The sequence below is a fragment of the Oncorhynchus masou genome, chromosome 9, assembly GCF_036934945.1.
Source record: "Oncorhynchus masou masou isolate Uvic2021 chromosome 9, UVic_Omas_1.1, whole genome shotgun sequence".
Classification (NCBI taxonomy): Eukaryota; Metazoa; Chordata; class Actinopteri; order Salmoniformes; family Salmonidae; genus Oncorhynchus; species Oncorhynchus masou.
The window spans coordinates 17,293,756-17,309,426 of NC_088220.1; the positions used below are offsets into that span (position 1 = coordinate 17,293,756).

At 48.6% G+C, this 15,671-nt stretch overlaps 1 protein-coding gene across 3 annotated transcripts in view; it reads left to right on the forward strand.

Moving 5' to 3' along the window:
* Window positions 1–833: 833 nt before the first annotated feature.
* LOC135545602 (protein phosphatase 3 catalytic subunit alpha-like) overlaps window positions 834–15,671 on the forward strand; it is a 69,474-nt gene continuing 54,636 nt past the window's right edge. For 2 of the 3 annotated variants that reach the window (XM_064973332.1, XM_064973334.1), the window contains exon 1: window positions 834–1,225. In XM_064973332.1, coding sequence (XP_064829404.1) covers window positions 1,177–1,225 — 49 coding nt within the window. In that variant the 5' untranslated portion in view covers window positions 834–1,176. Of the gene's footprint in view, window positions 1,226–1,640; window positions 1,733–15,671 lie in introns of those variants that run through there. The other variant, XM_064973333.1, reaches the window with a different exon arrangement.

Consider the following 15,671-nt stretch of genomic DNA (forward strand, 5'->3'; position numbering starts at 1 on the left):
GGTTTGAGCCCTGGATGCTGATTGGCTGAAAGCCGTGATATATTTAAGCAATAAGGCACGAGGGGGTGTGGTACTGTATATGGCCAATATACCAAGGCTAAGGGATGTTCTTAATCTCGACAACGCAGAGTGTCTGGATGCAGCCCTTGGCCTTGGTATATTGATCATATACCACAAACCCCTGAGGTGCCTTATTGTTGTTATAAACAGGTCACCAAAGTCATTAGAGCAGTACAAACACATGTTTTGTTTTGATCTGATACAAATGATCTGTACTGTTCTAATTACCTTGGTAACCAGTTTAGAATAGTAATAAGGCACCTGGGGGGTTTGTGGTATATGGCCAATATACCACGGCTAATGGCTGAATCCAAGCAGGTGTACAAGGTCATTTATTGTGCTTCAGTTGATGTCTCTACACCCCACTACTGCTACTGCTATTTATGATGGAACATAACTTTTTCTTGTAAAAAATAAACAAAATGTTGTTATATACAAAAGTCTGTTTGCAATGACCTGTACTAGTGTGTATTCTCACACAAACGGCCACTGCAGAGGACAATATGTATTGTTAGGCCTATATGTTGCGTTCCCTAAACCTGATACCCTTTACAAATAGATGGGTAATGCTTGCACAATAATGAATGCTCTTATCTAAGCTTTGAGGCAGATATAATAATGGTTTATTTATTTTATTATACGTGATCTGGCCCATTATTATTGTTATGAACACACACGCACACCAGTAATAACAGCATATCAGGGGCTGGTTGATATGCGGAAAGGGGGAAGACCCGCATTAGAACCCCCACCGGATGGCGGTATGAGGCAGTCCCTGTATGAATGTGTGCGTGGGAGTTCCTCCTTTCGCCATTCCGGGGTGTCGCCACACCACGGAGAGTACTGAGGGAGTCCTGCGAAGAGACCGCCTAGTCCCCGCCAGGCCTCTTCACACCTCTCAACACCTTCATCCAGCCCCGGAATGCCCCAGAAGACAGGTATCCGCTCTTTATTCCCTCAGAGAACCGCCGCAGACCTCCCCGGCAGCCCTGTTTGAAAGATTACGGAGACACCGAGGGATGCTACTGCAGCAAACGCACCCCGCACCGCGAAAATTCTCGACGTCTGCCCGAGGAACAGAAACATTTGGTTGGCCCTTGACCGAAGCCCCTGAGGATGTCCGACAGCGGTGGGAACATGAACTCCGACGATCGGCCGGTTAAAAGTACGCACAATTATATAATGATGCTTAGGCCTATGCTTTATTGTTTTGGGGCATTGGCTTTGCATTGGCTGCACTAATGTCGATATGTGATTGCATGTGTGTGCGTCCCCATGTTATTTTCCCCCAATAAAACAACAACAACACTTTAGGCTATTGGATGGTGAGTCACTGATGAAAATGCAACATTGTCGAGTTATTGATGCCAGTGATTGATGATTGACAGAAACTAAAATATGTTTTAGGCTCTGAATCCCGAGAGGATGATGTGACCTGTGCACTGTATGGAAATACCCCCTTATTTTGTATTATGGGGATGTCTCTCGGCGCGCACTGAGTGATATGGTGATGCTGCATGAGCCGCGCCTGGTGGTGGGTACATGTACTGTTCAGTCAGAATACCCGAGAGAGAGAGAGAGAGAGAGAGAGAGAGAGAGAGAGAGATTAGCGTCTCTTTCCAATGAACATTTTCTGGCAGTTTGACGATGACAGCTAAAGGAAGACTCAAAGGTAAAATGATCATTGTTTACATTGTGTGTTTTTCTTCATTTAGGGATCAAAGGGATGCATGTAGGCTATTAGATGTTAATTAAATTGGTAGGTGTTACAAGTTAATGCGTGGAGACGTGGAAGTAACGATGTGAATATAATAGGTTTTGGGACTTGCCATAGGCGACCCTGAACACGTTATGTTGAGGTCCCCTACCTTGGTCTTATCGGAGTGTTAATAGCCATGACATTGGCTGATGTGAACGCTCTATAACTTGGCCTACATTGTCAATATCTAGATGTATTTTTAGACAGCCAAATCTGACTCACATCGCCAGGCAATTGATTCGTTTGGTTGTTAGGATGCAACTTGCGAGGTAGAAGAGACTCGATACGGTTGCATATGGCTTTAATATGGGAGCTCATAATGTCATCCATCCTGCACCTATGGCTGTGTTCTTATTTTTGTGAGTTTGGAAAGTAATATGGTCATATGTCACTTTATTTACTTTATTTGCCCCCTCACGCCAAATTATGCTTAAAGAAATTATGTGCATCTGCACAAATTGTGTGTTTAAGGACTCACTTCCTTCCCTATCCTATATTTATAAGCGTCCCCAGATTCTTCTTCTGTCTCACTGACAGCCAAATGAAACAAAATGGAGTTTCGGAATGCTTAGTTGCGTATCAGCATATTGTAACCTATTGCCTTCATCAAGGCAGCATATAATGCTGTTATTGCATCATTGGATTATGGAATATTTAACGTGTTCATGAACAGCGGCTTTTATGAGTGGGCGGCATCAGACGAGGTGATGGAGGTTCAGCGAGCCTTGATACACCGTTTCCACACAGATTGTCATGTTTATTGGGGTCACAACAACCCTGGCAGTGTGTGCACTTGTGCACAAAGTCACATGCGACCATTGCCTTTTTCTTCAGCTGGGAGATTGTGGCGGGTTTCTGGTGTGGAAGAAAAAGGGGACGCGTGCTGATAGACACTCGGGCGGGAAAACCCGGGTTTTCCGTGTTGGGTGCGTTTGCGCGCGTGCGTTTCGCTGAGTGCACGTACATGTGCGCCACGCGTGCACATCAATGTGCATGTTAATGTGCATGCCTGTATGTGTGTGTTTGTGTGTGTGTCTTGGAGTGCAGCTGGGCTCTATTGCTCAGTTGCAATAGTGAACTAAACACAGTCTGACTCTGCACACCATACACACATCATCTACCACATTTACATTTAAGTCATTTAGCAGACGCTCTTATCCAGAGCGACTTACAAATTGGTGAATTCACCTTCTGCCACAGTGAGAATATAATGTCAGAAAGAGACACGTTAAAGCATCAAAGTGAGAGACAACATTTTATATGAGGAGTGAGCCAAGAGAGGAGGAGAGCATGTGTGTAGAGCAGGCCTATAGTGAAATGAACACAGTATATAGGCACTAGGCCTATGGATGGTACAGGAGCCTAGACAGTTGATTTGTTACATCCAGAGATCGGTGTGTGTAGACTACTGTAGATGGATTAGGAGAGCGTGGGATAGGACAGAGGGATGAGGAAGATTTGGCAGAGAAAGAGAGAGAGAGCAGCACAATGAGCACAGCACACAGGCAGGCGAATGGAGGCACTGGACCAAGACTGAGTATGGACAAGGTGAGGAAAGGAAAGAGAATGTGACAAGCACATGAAGGAGGTGAAGTAGATGGGAAGCGAGAGAGAAAGATGGAGAGATTACATGATGTAGGCTGATGGACAGACAGAATTCCACAGGGCTATTGGATCTTCTGATCCTGTTGACTATATCCAATCTGATGGCTCATACTTGCAAATCATTCTCACCTGATTTTATACAATCCAGTGATCTTCAGTCATGGAGAACCATATGATGTGCAGGATTTTATTCCAGCGAATCACTAACACATGATTCAACGAATCACCTATCATCAAAGCCCAAGAGAAGGCATGCCTGTTGGCACTTTGAGGAGGTAGAGAAAGGACAGGAGGTTAAGACACAAGGAATCAAGGAGCTCATATTCAAAAAGAGCCAGATTGACCAATCCTAACCAACCATTGATAATTACTGTACTTCCTGGTGTCTTTCCATGGCCACACTAGCACTCTACTCAAGGCCCACTTTCTGAGCAAAGTTGCTACTAACCCAGCAGTTTTATTTCTCTAGTGACTCATGCAATCTCATGCAAAGGGTGCTTCAAGTTGATAGGCTATTACATTAGAGCGTTTTCAGGCTAAGAGATTGAGCTTTTCATAGCTGTATACCATTCAGAGAACAGAAGCAGTCCTCAGAGATTGTTATTTGGTGTTTTATTAGGATCCCATTAGCTGGTGGATTAGCAGCAACTACTCTTCCTGGGGTCCACAAACACAACATAAAACAGAATGTAATACAGAACATTAATAGACAAGAACAGCTTCAGGACAGAACTACAGTGCCTTGCGAAAGTATTCGGCCCCCTTGAACTTTGCGACCTTTTTCAGCTTCAAACATTATAAAACTGTTTTTTTGCTGATGAATCAACAACAAGTGGGAACAATCATGAAGTGGAACGACATTTTTGGATATTTCAAACTTTGTTAAAAATCAAAAACTGAAATATCCAATAAATGTCAGCCCCTTTACTTCATGATTGTGTCCCACTTGTTCAGTGAGATTCTTGATCCAATGAAAATGACTAATGATTTACAATCCATCTTTAATCAAGTTTGAAAATGCCTGAAATGTCTCAGAGGTCCGTTAAAAGCGCAAAGCATCATCAAGGGGCAGGTCCGAGATACTTTCGAAGAAGTTTAAAGCACTTTGTACAAAATATTTCCCAAGCTTTAAAATCCCAAGTTGCTACATAATATTTGGAAGGAGTTTATAAATTAATGATATATACCCATTGATTTCAGCTCAAACAAGGATAAGACTGATCAGAGATGCCTCAAGAGCTTATGTTCACTGTTGATGAACTGCAGAGATCTAAGCTGATATGGGAGACTCTGTTTCACAACAATCAGTTGTTTTGCACAAATCTGGCCTTTATGGAAAGTGGCATTAACAAACACAAAATAACCTCAAAACATGATTATATGATTATAGAATTTTGATACAGTATCATGGATGGTAAGTCCTTTCGTCTGTGAATTTGAGACTGGTTACATTTCTCCAGGCCCATCCCTCAACTTTTTACCAAAACAAAGGCTGGGTGTCCGTTTTGTTATTGTTTCAATTAAGGATTCTAGCTTTAAAATAAGAAAATCTAAATGTGAAAAAGGTCCTGTACTGGAGAATAAAAGGAGCCCTACTTGTGTGGCAGGTAGCCCAGCGGTTAGGCACATTGGAAGATAATGGAGAATAAAAGGACCCTATTGTGTGGCAGGTAGCCCATGCGGTTAAAACACATGAGACTGGACCAGTAACTGGAGAATAAAAACATAAAGCCCTACAATGTGAATGGTTCAAAAATAAACCCAGCGTGTTAGAATGGCACATTGGACCAGTAACTGGAGAATAAAAGGAGCCCTTCACAAATGTGTCCATCCAGGTAGCCTCAGCTGTTTTGCAAGGAGGAATTGGACCAGTAACTGGATGAATAAAACTGAGCCCATACTTGTGTGGCAGCTGTAATCCAGCAAAAGGTTAGGCACATTGGACCAGTAACTGGAGAATAAAATTTTGAAGCCCTACTTGTTCAGGTTTTGAGCGGTTAAAAACATTGAACCAGTAACTGGAGAACTAAAAGGATTGCCCACTTGTGTTGATTCAGGTTATCTTTAAGCCCAGCGGTTAGGCACATTGGACCAGTAACTGAGAATAAAGGAGCCCTACTTGTGTGGCAGGTAGCCCAGCGGTTAGGCACATTGGACCAGTAACTGGAGAATAAAACATCAGCCCTACTTTAATGTGGCAGGTAGCCCAGCGGTTAGGCACATTGGACCAGTAACTGGAGAATAAAAGGAGCCCCAACACTTTGTGTGGCAGGTAGCCCAGCGGTTAGGCACATTGGACCAGTAACTGGAAAATAACCTCAAAACTAAGCCCAAGGATTATACATTGGACCAGTAACTGGAGAATAAAAGGTAAGTCCTTTGTGTGGCAGGTAGCCCAGCGGTTAGGCACATTGGACCAGTAACTGGAAGGTTGTGTGGCAGGTAGCCCAGCGGTTAGGCACATTGGACCAGTAACTGGAGAATAAAAGGAGCCCTACTTGTGTGGCAGGTAGCCCAGCGGTTAGGCACATTGGACCAGTAACTGGAAGGTTGTGTGGCAGGTAGCCCAGCGGTTAGGCACATTGGACCAGTAACTGGAAGGTTGTGTGGCAGGTAGCCCAGCGGTTAGGCACATTGGACCAGTAACTGGAGAATAAAAGGAGCCCTACTTGTGTGGCAGGTAGCCCAGCGGTTAGGCACATTGGACCAGTAACTGGAGAATAAAAGGAGCCCTACTTGTGTGGCAGGTAGCCCAGCGGTTAGGCACATTGGACCAGTAACTGGAGAATAAAAGGAGCCCTACTTGTGTGGCAGGTAGCCCAGCGGTTAGGCACATTGGACCAGTAACTGGAGAATAAAAGGAGCCCTACTTGTGTGGCAGGTAGCCCAGCGGTTAGGCACATTGGACCAGTAACTGGAGAATAAAAGGAGCCCTACTTGTGTGGCAGGTAGCCCAGCGGTTAGGCACATTGGACCAGTAACTGGAGAATAAAAGGAGCCCTACTTGTGTGGCAGGTAGCCCAGCGGTTAGGCACATTGGACCAGTAACTGGAGAATAAAAGGAGCCCTACTTGTGTGGCAGGTAGCCCAGCGGTTAGGCACATTGGACCAGTAACTGGAGAATAAAAGGAGCCCTACTTGTGTGGCAGGTAGCCCAGCGGTTAGGCACATTGGACCAGTAACTGGAGAATAAAAGGAGCCCTACTTGTGTGGCAGGTAGCCCAGCGGTTAGGCACATTGGACCAGTAACTGGAGAATAAAAGGAGCCCTACTTGTGTGGCAGGTAGCCCAGCGGTTAGGCACATTGGACCAGTAACTGGAGAATAAAAGGAGCCCTACTTGTGTGGCAGGTAGCCCAGCGGTTAGGCACATTGGACCAGTAACTGGAGAATAAAAGGAGCCCTACTTGTGTGGCAGGTAGCCCAGCGGTTAGGCACATTGGACCAGTAACTGGAGAATAAAAGGAGCCCTACTTGTGTGGCAGGTAGCCCAGCGGTTAGGCACATTGGACCAGTAACTGGAGAATAAAAGGAGCCCTACTTGTGTGGCAGGTAGCCCAGCGGTTAGGCACATTGGACCAGTAACTGGAGAATAAAAGGAGCCCTACTTGTGTGGCAGGTAGCCCAGCGGTTAGGCACATTGGACCAGTAACTGGAGAATAAAAGAATAAAAGGACATTGGACCTAACTTGTGTGGCAGGTAGCCCAGCGGTTAGGCACATTGGACCAGTAACTGGAGAATAAAAGGAGCCCTACTTGTGTGGCAGGTAGCCCAGCGGTTAGGCACATTGGACCAGTAACTGGAGAATAAAAGGAGCCCTACTTGTGTGGCAGGTAGCCCAGCGGTTAGGCACATTGGACCAGTAACTGGAGAATAAAAGGAGCCCTACTTGTGTGTGCAGGTAGCCCAGCGGTTAGGCACATTGGACCAGTAACTGGAGAATAAAAGGAGCCCTACTTGTGTGGCAGGTAGCCCAGCGGTTAAACACATTGGACCAGTAACTGGAGAATAAAAGGAGCCCTACTTGTGTGGCAGGTAGCCCAGCGGTTAGGCACATTGGACCAGTAACTGGAGAATAAAAGGAGCCCTACTTGTGTGGCAGGTAGCCCAGCGGTTAGGCACATTGGACCAGTAACTGGAGAATAAAAGGAGCCCTACTTGTGTGGCAGGTAGCCCAGCGGTTAGGCACATTGGACCAGTAACTGGAGAATAAAAGGAGCCCTACTTGTGTGGCAGGTAGCCCAGCGGTTAGGCACATTGGACCAGTAACTGGAGAATAAAAGGAGCCCTACTTGTGTGGCAGGTAGCCCAGCGGTTAGGCACATTGGACCAGTAACTGGAGAATAAAAGGAGCCCTACTTGTGTGGCAGGTAGCCCAGCGGTTAGGCACATTGGACCAGTAACTGGAGAATAAAAGGAGCCCTACTTGTGTGGCAGGTAGCCCAGCGGTTAGGCACATTGGACCAGTAACTGGAAGGTTGTGTGGCAGGTAGCCCAGCGGTTAGGCACATTGGACCAGTAACTGGAGAATAAAAGGAGCCCTACTTGTGTGGCAGGTAGCCCAGCGGTTAGGCACATTGGACCAGTAACTGGAGAATAAAAGGAGCCCTACTTGTGTGGCAGGTAGCCCAGCGGTTAGGCACATTGGACCAGTAACTGGAGAATAAAAGGAGCCCTACTTGTGTGGCAGGTAGCCCAGCGGTTAGGCACATTGGACCAGTAACTGGAGAATAAAAGGAGCCCTACTTGTGTGGCAGGTAGCCCAGCGGTTAGGCACATTGGACCAGTAACTGGAGAATAAAAGGAGCCCTACTTGTGTGGCAGGTAGCCCAGCGGTTAGGCACATTGGACCAGTAACTGGAGAATAAAAGGAGCCCTACTTGTGTGGCAGGTAGCCCAGCGGTTAGGCACATTGGACCAGTAACTGGAGAATAAAAGGAGCCCTACTTGTGTGAGCAGGTAGCCCAGCGGTTAGGCACATTGGACCAGTAACTGGAGAATAAAAGGAGCCCTACTTGTGTGGCAGGTAGCCCAGCGGTTAAACACATTGGACCAGTAACTGGAGAATAAAAGGAGCCCTACTTGTGTGGCAGGTAGCCCAGCGGTTAGGCACATTGGACCAGTAACTGGAGAATAAAAGGAGCCCTACTTGTGTGGCAGGTAGCCCAGCGGTTAGGCACATTGGACCAGTAACTGGAGAATAAAAGGAGCCCTACTTGTGTGGCAGGTAGCCCAGCGGTTAGGACCAGTAACTGGAGAATTAGTGTGGCAGGTAGCCCAGCGGTTGGCACATTGGACCAGTAACTGGAGAATAAAAGGAGCCCTACTTGTGTGGCAGGTAGCCCAGCGGTTAGGCACATTGGACCAGTAACTGGAGAATAAAAGGAGCCCTACTTGTGTGGCAGGTAGCCCAGCGGTTAGGCACATTGGACCAGTAACTGGAGAATAAAAGGAGCCCTACTTGTGTGGCAGGTAGCCCAGCGGTTAGGCACATTGGACCAGTAACTGGAAGGTTGTGTGGCACCAGTTTGGCACATTGGACTAACTGGAGAATAAAAGGAGCCCTACTTGTGTGGCAGGTAGCCCAGCGGTTAGGCACATTGGACCAGTAACTGGAGAATAAAAGGAGCCCTACTTGTGTGGCAGGTAGCCCAGCGGTTAAACACATTGGACCAGTAACTGGAGAATAAAAGGAGCCCTACTTGTGTGGCAGGTAGCCCAGCGGTTAGGCACATTGGACCAGTAACTGGAGAATAAAAGGAGCCCTACTTGTGTGGCAGGTAGCCCAGCGGTTAGGCACATTGGACCAGTAACTGGAGAATAAAAGGAGCCCTACTTGTGTGGCAGGTAGCCCAGCGGTTAGGCACATTGGACCAGTAACTGGAGAATAAAAGGAGCCCTACTTGTGTGGCAGGTAGCCCAGCGGTTAGGCACATTGGACCAGTAACTGGAGAATAAAAGGAGCCCTACTTGTGTGGCAGGTAGCCCAGCGGTTAGGCACATTGGACCAGTAACTGGAGAATAAAAGGAGCCCTACTTGTGTGGCAGGTAGCCCAGCGGTTAAACACATTGGACCAGTAACTGGAGAATAAAAGGAGCCCTACTTGTGTGGCAGGTAGCCCAGCGGTTAGGCACATTGGACCAGTAACTGGAGAATAAAAGGTGTGGCAGGTAGCCCTAGGCACATTGGACCAGTAACTGGAGAATAAAAGGCCCTACTTGTGTGGCAGGTAGCCCAGCGGTTAGGCACATTGGACCAGTAACTGGAGAATAAAAGGAGCCCTACTTGTGTGGCAGGTAGCCCAGCGGTTAGGCACATTGGACCAGTAACTGGAGAATAAAAGGAGCCCTACTTGTGTGGCAGGTAGCCCAGCGGTTAGGCACATTGGACCAGTAACTGGAGAATAAAAGGAGCCCTACTTGTGTGGCAGGTAGCCCAGCGGTTAGGCACATTGGACCAGTAACTGGAGAATAAAAGGAGCCCTACTTGTGTGGCAGGTAGCCCAGCGGTTAGGCACATTGGACCAGTAACTGGAGAATAAAAGGAGCCCTACTTGTGTGGCAGGTAGCCCAGCGGTTAGGCACATTGGACCAGTAACTGGAGAATAAAAGGAGCCCTACTTGTGTGGCAGGTAGCCCAGCGGTTAGGCACATTGGACCAGTAACTGGAGAATAAAAGGTAGCCCAGCGGTTAGGCACATTGGACCAGTAACTGGAGAATGGCCCTACTTGGTGGCAGGTAGCCCAGCGGTTAGGCACATTGGACCAGTAACTGGAGAATAAAACTTGTGTGGCAGGTAGCCCTTACACATTGGACCAGTAACTGGAAATAAAAAGGTGTGTGGCAGGTAGCCCAGCGGTTAGGCACATTGGACCAGTAACTGGAGAATAAAAGGAGCCCTACTTGTGTGGCAGGTAGCCCAGCGGTTAGGCACATTGGACCAGTAACTGGAGAATAAAAGGAGCCCTACTTGTGTGGCAGGTAGCCCAGCGGTTAGGCACATTGGACCAGTAACTGGAGAATAAAAGGAGCCCTACTTGTGTGGCAGGTAGCCCAGCGGTTAGGCACATTGGACCAGTAACTGGAGAATAAAAGGAGCCCTACTTGTGTGGCAGGTAGCCCAGCGGTTAGGCACATTGGACCAGTAACTGGAGAATAAAAGGAGCCCTACTTGTGTGGCAGGTAGCCCAGCGGTTAGGCACATTGGACCAGTAACTGGAGAATAAAAGGAGCCCTACTTGTGTGGCAGGTAGCCCAGCGGTTAGGCACATTGGACCAGTAACTGGAGAATAAAAGGAGCCCTACTTGTGTGGCAGGTAGCCCAGCGGTTAGGCACATTGGACCAGTAACTAAACACATTGGACCAGTAACTGGAGAATAAAAGGAGCCCTACTTGTGTGGCAGGTAGCCCAGCGGTTAGGCACATTGGACCAGTAACTGGAGAATAAAAGGAGCCCTACTTGTGTGGCAGGTAGCCCAGCGGTTAGGCACATTGGACCAGTGTGGCAGGTAGCCAGTAACTGGAGAATAAAAGGAGCCCTACTTGTGTGGCAGGTAGCCCAGCGGTTAGGCACATTGGACCAGTAACTGGAGAATAAAAGGAGCCCTACTTGTGTGGCAGGTAGCCCAGCGGTTAGGCACATTGGACCAGTAACTGGAGAATAAAAGGAGCCCTACTTGTGTGGCAGGTAGCCCAGCGGTTAGGCACATTGGACCAGTAACTGGAGAATAAAAGGAGCCCTACTTGTGTGGCAGGTAGCCCAGCGGTTAGGCACATTGGACCAGTAACTGGAGAATAAAAGGAGCCCTACTTGTGTGGCAGGTAGCCCAGCGGTTAGGCACATTGGACCAGTAACTGGAGAATAAAAGGAGCCCTACTTGTGTGGCAGGTAGCCCAGCGGTTAGGCACATTGGACCAGTAACTGGAGAATAAAAGGAGCCCTACTTGTGTGGCAGGTAGCCCAGCGGTTAGGCACATTGGACCAGTAACTGGAGAATAAAAGGAGCCCTACTTGTGTGGCAGGTAGCCCAGCGGTTAGGCACATTGGACCAGTAACTGGAGAATAAAAGCAGGTAGCCCAGCGGTTGGACCAGTAACTGGAGAATAAAAGGAGCCCTACTTGTGTGGCAGGTAGCCCAGCGGTTAGGCACATTGGACCAGTAACTGGAGAATAAAAGGAGCCCTACTTGTGTGGCAGGTAGCCCAGCGGTTAAACACATTGGACCAGTAACTGGAGAATAAAAGGAGCCCTACTTGTGTGGCAGGTAGCCCAGCGGTTAGGCACATTGGACCAGTAACTGGAGAATAAAAGGAGCCCTACTTGTGTGGCAGGTAGCCCAGCGGTTAGGCACATTGGACCAGTAACTGGAGAATAAAAGGAGCCCTACTTGTGTGGCAGGTAGCCCAGCGGTTAGGCACATTGGACCAGTAACTGGAGAATAAAAGGAGCCCTACTTGTGTGGCAGGTAGCCCAGCGGTTAGGCACATTGGACCAGTAACTGGAGAATAAAAGGAGCCCTACTTGTGTGGCAGGTAGCCCAGCGGTTAGGCACATTGGACCAGTAACTGGAGAATAAAAGGAGCCCTACTTGTGTGGCAGGTAGCCCAGCGGTTAAACACATTGGACCAGTAACTGGAGAATAAAAGGAGCCCTACTTGTGTGGCAGGTAGCCCAGCGGTTAGGCACATTGGACCAGTAACTGGAGAATAAAAGGAGCCCTACTTGTGTGGCAGGTAGCCCAGCGGTTAGGCACATTGGACCAGTAACTGGAGAATAAAAGGAGCCCTACTTGTGTGGCAGGTAGCCCAGCGGTTAGGCACATTGGACCAGTAACTGGAGAATAAAAGGAGCCCTACTTGTGTGGCAGGTAGCCCAGCGGTTAGGCACATTGGACCAGTAACTGGAGAATAAAAGGAGCCCTACTTGTGTGGCAGGTAGCCCAGCGGTTAGGCACATTGGACCAGTAACTGGAGAATAAAAGGAGCCCTACTTGTGTGGCAGGTAGCCCAGCGGTTAGGCACATTGGACCAGTAACTGGAGAATAAAAAAAGGAGCCCTACTTGTGTGGCAGGTAGCCCAGCGGTTAGGCACATTGGACCAGTAACTGGAGAATAAAAGGAGCCCTACTTGTGTGGCAGGTAGCCCAGCGGTTAGGCACATTGGACCAGTAACTGGAGAATAAAAGGAGCCCTACTTGTGTGGCAGGTAGCCCAGCGGTTAGGCACATTGGACCAGTAACTGGAGAATAAAAGGAGCCCTACTTGTGTGGCAGGTAGCCCAGCGGTTAGGCACATTGGACCAGTAACTGGAGAATAAAAGGAGCCCTACTTGTGTGGCAGGTAGCCCAGCGGTTAGGCACATTGGACCAGTAACTGGAGAATAAAAGGAGCCCTACTTGTGTGGCAGGTAGCCCAGCGGTTAGGCACATTGGACCAGTAACTGGAGAATAAAAGGAGCCCTACTTGTGTGGCAGGTAGCCCAGCGGTTAGGCACATTGGACCAGTAACTGGAGAATAAAAGGAGCCCTACTTGTGTGGCAGGTAGCCCAGCGGTTACCAGTAACACATTGGACCAGTAACTGGAGAATAAAATTGGACCAGGAGCCCTACTTGTGTGGCAGGTAGCCCAGCGGTTAGGCACATTGGACCAGTAACTGGAGAATAAAAGGAGCCCTACTTGTGTGGCAGGTAGCCCAGCGGTTAGGCACATTGGACCAGTAACTGGAGAATAAAAGGAGCCCTACTTGTGTGGCAGGTAGCCCAGCGGTTAGGCACATTGGACCAGTAACTAGAGAATAAAAGGAGCCCTACTTGTGTGGCAGGTAGCCCAGCGGTTAGGCACATTGGACCAGTAACTGGAGAATAAAAGGAGCCCTACTTGTGTGGCAGGTAGCCCAGCGGTTAGGCACATTGGACCAGTAACTGGAGAATAAAAGGAGCCCTACTTGTGTGGCAGGTAGCCCAGCGGTTAGGCACATTGGACCAGTAACTGGAGAATAAAAGGAGCCCTACTTGTGTGGCAGGTAGCCCAGCGGTTAGGCACATTGGACCAGTAACTGGAGAATAAAAGGAGCCCTACTTGTGTGGCAGGTAGCCCAGCGGTTAGGCACATTGGACCAGTAACTGGAGAATAAAAGGAGCCCTACTTGTGTGGCAGGTAGCCCAGCGGTTAGGCACATTGGACCAGTAACTGGAGAATAAAAGGAGCCCTACTTGTGTGGCAGGTAGCCCAGCGGTTAGGCACATTGGACCAGTAACTGGAGAATAAAAGGAGCCCTACTTGTGTGGCAGGTAGCCCAGCGGTTAGGCACATTGGACCAGTAACTGGAGAATAAACATTGGACCCTACTTGTGTGGCAGGTAGCCCAGCGGTTAGGCACATTGGACCAGTAACTGGAGAATAAAAGGAGCCCTACTTGTGTGGCAGGTAGCCCAGCGGTTAGGCACATTGGACCAGTAACTGGAGAATAAAAGGAGCCCTACTTGTGTGGCAGGTAGCCCAGCGGTTAGGCACATTGGACCAGTAACTGGAGAATAAAAGGAGCCCTACTTGTGTGGCAGGTAGCCCAGCGGTTAGGCACATTGGACCAGTAACTGGAGAATAAAAGGAGCCCTACTTGTGTGGCAGGTAGCCCAGCGGTTAGGCACATTGGACCAGTAACTGGAGAATAAAAGGAGCCCTACTTGTGTGGCAGGTAGCCCAGCGGTTAGGCACATTGGACCAGTAACTGGAGAATAAAAGGAGCCCTACTTGTGTGGCAGGTAGCCCAGCGGTTAGGCACATTGGACCAGTAACTGGAGAATAAAAGGAGCCCTACTTGTGTGGCAGGTAGCCCAGCGGTTAGGCACATTGGACCAGTAACTAGAGAATAAAAAGGAGCCCTACTTGTGTGGCAGGTAGCCCAGCGGTTAGGCACATTGGACCAGTAACTGGAGAATAAAAGGAGCCCTACTTGTGTGGCAGGTAGCCCAGCGGTTAGGCACATTGGACCAGTAACTGGAGAATAAAAGGAGCCCTACTTGTGTGGCAGGTAGCCCAGCGGTTAGGCAACATTGGACCAGTAACTGGAGAATAAAAGGAGCCCTACTTGTGTGGCAGGTAGCCCAGCGGTTAGGCACATTGGACCAGTAACTGGAGAATAAAAGGAGCCCTACTTGTGTGGCAGGTAGCCCAGCGGTTAGGCACATTGGACCAGTAACTGGAGAATAAAAGGAGCCCTACTTGTGTGGCAGGTAGCCCAGCGGTTAGGCACATTGGACCAGTAACTGGAGAATAAAAGGAGCCCTACTTGTGTGGCAGGTAGCCCAGCGGGTTAGGTAGCCCAGCATTGGACCAGTAACTGGAGAATAAAAGGAGCCCTACTTGTGTGGCAGGTAGCCCAGCGGTTAAACACATTGGACCAGTAACTGGAGAATAAAAAGGAGCCCTACTTGTGTGGCAGGTAGCCCAGCGGTTAAACACATTGGACCAGTAACTGGAGAATAAAAGGAGCCCTACTTGTGTGGCAGGTAGCCCAGCGGTTAGGCACATTGGACCAGTAACTGGAGAATAAAAGGAGCCCTACTTGTGTGGCAGGTAGCCCAGCGGTTAGGTTACATTGGACCAGTAACTGGAGAATAAAAAGGAGCCCTACTTGTGTGGCAGGTAGCCCAGCGGTTAAACACATTGGACCAGTAACTGGAGAATAAAAGGAGCCCTACTTGTGTGGCAGGTAGCCCAGCGGTTAGGCACATTGGACCAGTAACTGGAGAATAAAAGGAGCCCTACTTGTGTGGCAGGTAGCCCAGTAACTGAGAATAAAAGGAGTCTTACTTGTGTAGGTAGCACATTGGACCAGTAACTGGAGAATAAAAGGAGCCCTACTTGTGTGGCAGGTAGCCCAGCGGTTAAACACATTGGACCAGTAACTGGAGAATAAAAGGAGCCCTACTTGGTGTGGCAGGCAGCCCAGCGGTTAGGCACATTGGACCAGTAACTGGAGAATAAAAGGAGCCCTACTTGTGTGGCAGGTAGCCCAGCGGTTAGGTACATTGGACCAGTAACTGGAGAATAAAAGGAGTCCTACTTGTGTGGCAGGTAGCCCAGCGGTTAGGCACATTGGACCAGTAATTGGAGAATAAAAGGAGCCCTACTTGTGTGGCAGGTAGCCCAGCGGTTAGGCACATTGGACCAGTAACTGGAGAATAAAAGGAGCCCTACTTGTGTGGCAGGTAGCCCAGCGGTTAAACACATTGGACCAGTAACT